This window comes from Rhamphochromis longiceps, linkage group LG4 (assembly GCF_057381845.1).
Source record: "Rhamphochromis longiceps isolate RC_006_pf linkage group LG4, R_longiceps_female_GT1.1, whole genome shotgun sequence".
Taxonomy (NCBI): domain Eukaryota; kingdom Metazoa; phylum Chordata; class Actinopteri; order Cichliformes; family Cichlidae; genus Rhamphochromis; species Rhamphochromis longiceps.
Genome location: NC_140560.1, coordinates 20332305 through 20342184, shown reverse-complemented (window position 1 = coordinate 20342184; position 9880 = coordinate 20332305). Strand labels below are relative to the sequence as shown.

At 39.4% G+C, this 9880-nt stretch overlaps 2 protein-coding genes across 2 annotated transcripts; both read right to left on the bottom strand.

Annotated features, from left to right (window-relative positions):
• Positions 1–2354: 2354 nt before the first annotated feature.
• LOC146671467 (myeloid-associated differentiation marker homolog) lies at positions 2355–5219 on the bottom strand. Its single transcript, XM_085405178.1, has one exon. It carries the CDS (start codon positions 5061–5063, stop codon positions 4200–4202), a length of 864 nt encoding a protein of 287 aa, XP_085261304.1. The 5' UTR covers positions 5064–5219; the 3' UTR covers positions 2355–4199.
• Positions 5220–7178: 1959 nt separating this feature from the next.
• LOC146671466 (myeloid-associated differentiation marker) lies at positions 7179–8414 on the bottom strand. Its single transcript, XM_085405177.1, has 2 exons — positions 8148–8414; positions 7179–7739 (listed from the first exon to the last, which is right to left on the bottom strand). Exons 1-2 carry the CDS (start codon positions 8412–8414, stop codon positions 7179–7181), a joined length of 828 nt encoding a protein of 275 aa, XP_085261303.1.
• Between the last annotated feature and the right edge of the window lie 1466 nt (positions 8415–9880).

Here is a 9880-nt window from a genome sequence, read left to right as displayed (position 1 = left end):
AAGCTGAAAGCACAACTAATAAAGCAGCAGGTGGGTGTAGTTATTATTCTCATGTTTCAGTCTTATTAAAGCTCTATGTTTTTGTGATTTCAAAAGTGCTGCAGAAATAGTATTTCTTTTATATTTGGTGATAATTATTAAGGAGGTAAACAATGATGTCTGAATTTAACTGTATAAATGAAGCAGCTTTGAAAGCAAGTTAAAGGGAACAATTGAGGTTGCGCCCGTGGAAAGGTTTTGCTTTTCAGTGTTTGATGAATGTACTGCAGGTTGGTATGAAAGGAAAGGAGCACGTGTCCCCTCTAACAAAACCCTTTAAAAAGCAGAGTCAGTTGACGTTAAGATGAGTAATTCCCAACAATAAAATTCAGTCATACTATCCACATGTTATCATTAGCAAACGTTCAGGCTGACTTTCTGCTTTGACTCTGGGGTGGTCTGCACGTTCATCCCTTTCCTCTCCAGGACAGGAAGCCTCTCATCTGCTGCTCTGATGGTCTTTCCTTTCTCTTTCCTGTCAGATGCACCTACCTCTGGCGCTTCTTACCTCTTTTTTCAAGGACCTCTTTTGAAACACAGATTACCGTGTTTTTTTCACATCTAGTTGGGAACATAATTCAATAAATCACATAACAATTCGGTCTAGAAAGTTCAGCATGGGGACAAATGAATTTCTGTGCTATTTTCTGAACAACACTGTGACGGCCGCATAGCAGTGATTGATCTGAATATTGCTCGGTGATGATGTGACGAAGAATATGCCTCACGCGAACACATACACACACACGGGTTTACACAAATTTGCCACAATCAAATCTACCAGCTGGGCCATGTTACTTGCACACGAATAACTGGGTTAGCATAATTTTATTGCTGACATGCTGACATAGAGTAGGCCTGGATTTTTTGCTTAAAATTAATGTACGGCCTAAACCCTGTGCGTAGATTAGTTTTCTCTGTGGCTGTACCAGTGCCTGTATTTATCACATACCATTTGGTTTGTGATGTGTGGTTCAGATTGTTCTGCCTTGTTAGTCCCAGAATGAAATATTCTTGCAATAGCATGCCCTACGAGATTAGCTGGACATACAGATCACCAGTTGCATTAAACATACATGCTGTGTTAACTCACACTGCTGACTTTCAGCCTTCTTTCACAGCCAGAATCCCTGATTTTGAACAGTCACATGCACGCTGACGGACGATCAGTCGACCTCTATCTCAAGCTGAATATACTCATCAAGCCTCCAGATGTTTTTTTTCAATCTGACTTTTTTAAACGTGTCTCCTCAGTGCTGATAAACAGAGAACATTTCTTGTGTTGTGTAGTTGGATTTTGGCTGTGCATGTGGTAAAATGACTGCATTTTGAATCTGCAGCTGCAGTCTCTTTGGACACATGAGACAAAAAAAATGAAGAAAGGAAAAAAAAAAAAATACCTGCATGAAGATACAGCAACTGCTTTTTTTAAGCATCAAATATGTGCCTTGAGTAGTCTTCAGTTCAATATTTTGGCCATAAATTTAAATATAATTTAATTCAGCTTCCATTCAGTTCACTTCGGTTGTATTTATTCATTTAGTTCTAATTCACAAAACACTGACTTTATAATGTGAGGTAAAGATCTTACAATATTAGGTCAAGGAGAAGTTTATTAGGAGAACTCAAATCCCTTAGCAGCTGCATTTGGTGAAACTAGAGAAGAAGAAGTCAAAGGAGCTTGCAAAGAAAAGCGTCTGGACTTCTTTAAGTTGCTTGAAGACGTTTCGCCTCTCATCCGAGAAGCTTCTTCAGTTCTAAGGTCAAATGGTGGAGAGTCCCAGATATAAACCTAGTGGGAGTGTCCCCCCACAGAGGGACAAAAGGACCCCCTGATGATCCTCTAATCGCCTGAGCCACACCCAGTTTCCCACCTTGGCTCAGGCGATTAGAGGATCATCAGGGGGTCCTATTTTTTATGTGTTCACTGTGCACTCTGCGCACTATAAGGCTTCTTAAACTGAAACTGTTTGTTTCATTTTTCAAAATAATAATTCAGCTTAAGATTGTGTTAAACTCTTTTGCATTATGTTTTCTATGGTAGTTTTGTACTTTAATAATTGAACAGTTGCTTTATGTTATCAACAATTCTTTGTTCTCTTCCGTATTACTTTAGTATTCCAACTAAAAGTTAGAACTAGTTAATGATTACCACTAACTCTGCTGGTATTTAATGAGCAAACACACAGGGAGAAAGCGTTGGTTGATTTAACCACACTAAACGTAACACCTCTTTACATAGATGCTTTGAATAGTAAATACAGTCACAAAATACATTTTACTGCAACTCCTTTTAATAAGGAAGGCACATTTTGGATGTATTGTACAGTGTACTTTTTCATACCTCTTTTCCCCCCTGAAGTGGAAGAAACTCGTGAACTGTTGATCGTGAGTTGTCCATTCGGTAATCTAAATCAAAGCACACCTTACAGAATCCAATTTACTGTCACGTCTGGCATATATAGACGATTTACTTAAATGTGGTCTTTCCTTCTGACAGACTGACATGAGAAGAAAAGCTAAATTTCCATGCTTCACTTACTCTATTTGACCCAAGCTCACTCACACAGATTGGTATACCGGGCAGCACAATACTTTTGGGATTACATGTAAGATCTGGATGAAGCTGTTTTAAAAGAATTAACTGAGGTTCTACTTTTTGCTTCCTGGCTTTCCAGGCCTGCCCAGCACATCTCTAAAGAAGAAAGAAAGGGGGGAAAAAAGAAAGAAAACACCTTCCAACAAATCCAACTTCATTTTCTTTTTTGGCTTTCCCACGTATCCCACCAAGGTCTGGAAATTTCTTGCCGTCTCACTGCTGTCTCTGCTTCATCTCCACCTTTAGAAAAAAAACAAATGTCCCTGTATTTCTCTCATTTCTTCCAGCCCCATCTCAGTGACAGGTCTGTTTGCCTTTCAGTGTTTATATTTTCCTGTTTGTGTTGCACACTAAGGATTTTGGTTTTATTATATATTTATCTGCAACACTGGCTTGACATTTAGGGAACAAAATGTGGTCTTTATTATATAATTCAGGTGACCACACCCGAATAGCAGAAAGTCTGGGAACATGGAAACAGTTGTTATTAACTGGATCTAAAAGATGAACATACATGTCAATGTCACGCATTGGTTTGTAGATTACTATTGTTGAAACTAGGACACGTTCATTTTTAGGTAGTTCAGCACAAACAAAATAATACTAGACTTTTGCTTTCACTTTTCAATGCAGGATACTTGGTTCTACATGAAGGTAGCAATATCGACCTTCACCTTCGAAGGAGATACCGTTATCTAAATGTCGATCTGACTGTACTGGCATTTATATTGGCCAGTAAATGAAAATTAAAAAGTAACCAAGGGACTGGAGAAGCACTCATGCAGCACGAGTCTTCATGCCGAGAACTTTGACCGGCAGAGGGCATTCAGTAACTTTCTTGTTGGCAACAGGAAAGTTGCCACAAACACAACAACCAGCTGACTGGCCAGAATGTAAACAAGTATATAAACTACAAACAGCAAATGTGCAGTTATTGGCTGAAATCTGTTTACATTTATTTCATCCAATGTTGGATATCAGACTTTTTAAATCAGCAGATATCGGTATCGGCCTAAACAAATAACATATCAGTCAGGCTTTACGCTAATACTCAAGAGTGCATCAATAACATTTTGCTCTTGGCCTTCTTTTTTTTTTTGAAAAATAACCACCGTGTTTATTATACAGCGAAATGTCAACTGTCAAACTCTTCCTTTCATCAGAAAGTTGTGACACCGTCAAGTAAAAAGATGAATGTGAACACACCCACCTTTATTTGGCATATAATTTGACTACACGACGCAGCAGAGCTATAGATGACCTCAACATTATTACCTGTACTGTTCGATCACCTGAGGATCCAAAGTTCCCCTCAGATATTTGTTTTGTTTTTAGATCTTACGACAGTGATACCACAGATCTAATCATTAACTGAGTATGTTTTGGTACTTTACATTTCTTTTATGCAGTTATTTAAGACAGCACTTTAGATTATAATAGACTATATTGGATTCGTTATTTGGTCAGCAGCTGTATAACACAAGTTTATAAAAAATTGAAACACTTTTATAACCTTGTTCTATTAAGAGTGATGCAAACACAGAGCATGTTTTGTTTCATATTAGTCTTCACGATTCATGATGCAGAACACAAGACGTATGGAGTACACAGCGTCCAGGGTGTAAACAATAAAGTTAAAGATTGTCATGAAGGTGACCACCACCAGCTTATCCCAGGGACAGAAGTGACCACAGTTAGGGGGTCTTTGTTTGTTGTTAGAGAAACTGTAGAGTGGCCAGATCACCATAGCTGTCGTGTACATCACTGCTGCCAAAATGTTATAGACAATCACCACCATGTCGAAGGAGATCGGCAAGTAGGAGGTCAGCTGTGCGAGGGTGAGCAGGATTATGATGATGGAAAAGATAAAACACAAGGAATACACAGCCACACACCACTGGATTCCTGAATTACCAGTGTACTGGCCTTGATCCAGGGATACAAAGATGAGACAGGCAATGAAGGTCTCCAGCATCTTCATTATCCCCGGCAGCGTGGAGAGGAACCCGCTGGTTTCCCCACGAGGATAAAGGCGTGTTAAGACCACCTCACCTGCATATGTGGCGAAACAAACCCAGGAGACCACGGAGGCACCGATAGCACGGTGGCAGGTTTTGCAAGTGAAAAAAGTGGGGTAGATGATGGAGACGATCAGGCACATGAGGCTCGCAAGCATTGCAAAAGCGGTAGTGAAGTCATCCCAGGCGAAAGGTACTTTGCTGTTGACGGTGGTGAACTCCAGGATGACAATCAGCAACGTGAAGAAGAAGCAGAAGCACCAAGTGAACATGCACCACGCCCAGTAGGAAGATGAATTAGCTCCTGCCGCTCCCGCCAGGCTAAAACACATGCAAGTGAGGATAGCTGCCATTATTCGCATGATCCCCACTGGCTGGGTAAGGGATCGGACATCTACATTCACCATGTCTGGACAGGATGAGTGTCTTTGACCTTAAAAAAAAAAAGTATTCTTTGATTTTCCAAGTCAGTTTACTGTACTCAGTGTACAGCAAGCCTTTGACTTTGAAACCAGCTTAAATGATAGCAGCTAAAGATGTCCATGAAGGCAAAGACCAGAGCAGGTGTGTTCTTTGAAACAGAAACGCAAGTGGTGGTGCACATTCACTCAGAGCATCCTGGGCTTATCTGAGCTGTTTATGACCCCTGTTTCACGCCATTGATTGGATACTCATGAGCGTTATCATGTTAGCCTCGCAACCCACACTGGACTCTGGTCTTTGGCACAAACCCAGCTCAGTACAGCATAGTGATGGGGTGTAGGTCATATCCTAGAAATAAATGCGTTTTTTCCTGTAGTTTTGTTGACTTGATTTATTGCTTCTGTGTAGTTAAAAGAGAGCAATTTGGGACACTAAATTATGTTATTGAGCTTTTAAATTTCAGGCACTGAAGACACTGACCTGAGTTCCCTCCATGGTGCATCCGTGTGAGTGTTAGCATGAAAGCTACAAAAGGTGCTATAGAATGAAGAGCTTGTACGAATGTGTGTGAAAGGTTGGATAAATGAGGGTTAGAATAGATAATAAGTACTGTTATATAAGTACTATTCCATTTACACTAACACATTGGACATCATATGATTCATTTCCTTAAACATTCATGGAATATTTAAAATGTAAGAAAACCTTAAACAAACCACAAAACAAAGAAGCAGAGAAAAGTGTACATTTATAAGAATACATTTAAAAGAACACACAATCACTACGGTACTTTAACACACATTAAATCTGCAGATGCAGAATGTGGATGTGACCCATGTGGTCTCTTCCTCTCCAGTTTTTCCATTTTGTAGCTTTTTCCTTTTTTAAAAAACAAAAACAAAATCTCTCATTGCTCACAAAACTACATGATGGGTGAAAGGTTACGCTTCAACCATATATGCTAGTGGTTATCAGTTTTATTACTTATACTCTGATAAGCAAACTGGGCTAACCTTGAGCAACTGCTTTTATGGTTCGAATGGTCTGTTAAAAGAAAACTAAAATGGAAAAGTACTTATCCTGTACTCTCCCTTTAAGTAATAGATTTACTAAGGAAAATTTTTATTTTGTGACACTGAGTGAAGGTGTGCTTCATCTTTAAAAACTTTAAAATATTTATAAAAATAATGTTTTATTACTGTTTGGACAAAATCCAAATACAACCAGTTTAAACTGTGCATTTTTCACTGTTTACTGAAAGAATAACCAGAACCATTGTAGACTAATCAAACAGCAAAGTCGTCACTGATTATTGTTCCAACTGGCTTTAGAGCTTTGGATTGAATAAATAAACCTAAATAAACCTGTTCTGGCAGTAAACGTCCAGTAATTCTTTTCCTGTGTAAACACACATGAGGAGCCGTTCGACAGCTCAGCTCATCATCAGCAGTTAAATCATTAGGACAAAACAAAGCAGCTTCTTTCTTTAACAGCTAAAGACTGCCTTTTAAAAAAACTACAAGAAGAAAAAACTTTCTTAAATCTGCTCTTTTTTTGTTCTCTTTCACTTACTCCATGCCCATAATCAAAAAAAGGGAGTGGAGTTGTTAGCTCAAAACCCATAGCTGTGTGTATTGCAGGATATGCACACTTGGACACACCTTTGCAAACATTCTCAAAGGGGAGTTCATTATTTAACCCTGAAACCATGAAAGTGGTATTTATTTAAGATTTACTTATCATACTTTATTACCGAGGTGCTAAAACAACCATATGGGTATGTAGGCTTGTTCAATAACGTTCAGTAACCACAATGACTGGATTTTAGTGTTCTTTATCAGGGTGAGATTTGTAAGAAACTATACTGAATGAGTTTCCTACTCGGTACTTTTACAGGCTCATAAACCTGAATAAAAAAAACCCTGAATCAACCACAGCTACGTTAACGCTTCAAAAAATGCAAAATCGTGTTTAAAAAAAGCTACTCTAATTAATATGAAATCTGCAGTAAAAGAATGACATAAACCATCATAAAAATAACTATCATACAATCAATCAATCAATCAATGAAAGATAAGTTCAAGCTGACTTTTTGCAACCTATGTTCTGCTGACGAAGAAGACGAGCTTAAACGAGTAAACTGTATCCACAATGTAAGCAATGAGGTTCAAGCAGGTCATCACAGTAATGACTATGTAAAAATCATTGGTGCGTAAATTGTTCCTAAAGCTGTAAAATGGCCAAATGACCACAGCTGTGAAGTACATCAGCACTGCCAGCACATTGCACACCGTCAAGACTTTGTCGAAGGGCGCAGGGAAGAGAGACAGCAGGCGGCCGATGGTAAAAATGATGACGAGGAGGGCAAAAATGAAGCAGATGGAGTAGACGGCAACGCACCACTGGAGCCCCGGGAAGATAGAGTAAAAGGTGAAGTCCAAACAGATGAAGATGATGCAGGCCACAAAGGCCTCTAAAACCTTGAGGAGGCCTGGGACTGTGGAAAGGAATCCACTGATCTCACCAGGTTTGGCCCGAGTTAGCCCCACCTCAACGGCGTAGAGGATGAAGGCCAAGCAGGTCGTGACACTGGCACCAATACCTCTGCCGCAGCTAGAGCAGACGAAGAAATATGGATAGATAACAGCTGCTGTGAACATCTGTGTGAAAGAAAGGGTGGAATTTTTTTTTACTCAGAGTTGATTTTGACTGATTTCTTGTGTGTCACTCCGTTTAACTAGTTATAGATTATTGATAAAGCTGCAAAAAAATAAAGCTCTACCATGGGACTTTTAAACTCATCATTTAGGGTGTTGATATGTCTATCTCTAAAAACATAGTTAATCTGCCTCTTATTTTTCATGAAGTAGTTTAATTGTACTTAAAGTAGTTTGAGCCGTATGAAACCTTTAAATTTAAGTTCAGCTTAAAACACTTTTATTTTCTTCAAGTCTCAGTGGCAGTGATCATGAAGAAAGCTGGCTAGTCCTTCATACAACCTGCAGCAATAGCTATAGCAAGAACAGACAAATGACATTAGAGTTTAAAAAATAAAAATCGACACATACCATCAGGGTAGCCAACATGGCAAATGCAGCAGTGAAGTCATCCCAGGAGATGGGCAGCTTTGTATTTAGAGTTGTCAGTTCCAGGAGGAGCACGAGGAAGGTGATGCAGAAGCAGAAACACCAGCTGAACATGCACCAGGCCCAGAAGGACACAGAAATGTGGCCCAGTGATGCCACCAGGCTGAAGGAGATGCAGGTTAAGACCACTGCCAGTATCCTTAAAATGCCCACCGGTGCTGTGAGTGTCTTGAAGTCCACCGTAACCATGCTGACTGTAAGCCGTTAGACAGATTACAGCTGGATCGATCGTTAATTTAGCACCTCTTCTATTTCTCTCACTTCAAAATTATTATTATGCTATGTAGAAGCTGTTTGGTTTCTGTCTCAGCAGAAATGCTGTCGAATGTAACTGAAGGTATGTGGAAACTGCGGCCGCTCCCTCATTGCATCCCATCCAAAGCTGCAGAAATGTATGACATTCACATTTCCTTATCACTGTAGAAGGGTTGGTTTATTGACTAAGCTGTTAGGTATAACAGGAACAACACCTGCTGACACAGGACTCAGACTTCTCTAGTCACCCTATTGTTCATCCATTACGAATTCTAAATTAGTGGCATGTTCAGGCCTTTACAGCTTAAATCTGTTAATATGTTACAAGAAGCTGAGGAAATGGTCCTTAGCAACATGGTATATTGTTTTATCTACAGATGTAAAGTAGGATTATTTCAAAGAAATATGAATTAGTTGCTTTATATTGTGAAAAAAAACTTCTGTTTATCTGAATAATTTAAAAAAAGATCCGAGTTACTATACAAATTATTTAACATTTTAACGTGGACAGTACTTATAGCCTGTGGATGCAGTCAGTGTTCAGTAATGTTGTTCATCGGTTAGTGAAGTCCCAGCTTGAAGCCTCGAGTTTTGCATCGGCATCTAAGGGTTTGGAAACAGAATGTTATGAATGGTCTGTACCAAAATCAGGAACAGAGGGACAGCACACTACAGTACAAAAAACCCCACCCCCCATAACACATGCAAGTCATTATCTAGCAACACTAAACAGGACCATAAGTCACTGAACAAACATCATGCTGCACCAGAAAAAGAACAGCAAGTAGAGACTGAGACCTCTTTCTACAATTGTAAGATAAATAACCCTTTAATGCCAAGTGCCCCCCCCCCCCCCCCCACCACCACCTTTTAAAGCAATAAATTGCATTAACTTCTGGATATAGCAAATATAATACAAGTTAAAACTCATATATGCAAATTAAAAAAAGTGGCTAGTCAAGAAAATGTTAATTAAAAGAAAAAGAACTTCCTGTCAATTCAAGTTTTACAGGGTTAAAGTTTAGATTGTTTTAATAGGGTTTATGAAGTGAGCTTCAACACAGTCAAACTTATTTCTATTATAAACTAGAGATGGACCGATCCGATATTACGTATCGGTATCGGTCCGATACTGACCTAAATTACTGGATCGGATATCGGAGAAAAATAAAAAATGTAATCCGATCCATTAAATATCACGAAAGCACCTCACAAAACTTGCAACACGCCGTAACTCACCTCAGAACGTTAGCACGTCGGAGCAGTATGCATCACGTGATAGAGCGGCTGTGGCATGCGGGACCTGTCAGTGGTCTGGATAGCATTTGGAGCTTCGCTAGCAACCCGGCATTTCATCTCCGACAAAGTTATCCCCGAGAGAAGTAAAGCAAGTGTGTAAG

Bases quoted from the DNA above. Each gene is read 5' to 3' on its own strand.
- LOC146671466 (XM_085405177.1), bottom strand. From the start codon at position 8,414: ATGGTTACGGTGGACTTCAAGACACTCACAGCACCGGTGGGCATTTTA. The intron at 7,740-8,147 runs GTATGTGTCGAT...TCTTTCACACAG, and splicing joins CCATGTTGGCTACCCTGATG to ATGTTCACAGCAGCTGTTAT.
- LOC146671467 (XM_085405178.1), bottom strand. From the start codon at position 5,063: ATGGTGAATGTAGATGTCCGATCCCTTACCCAGCCAGTGGGGATCATG.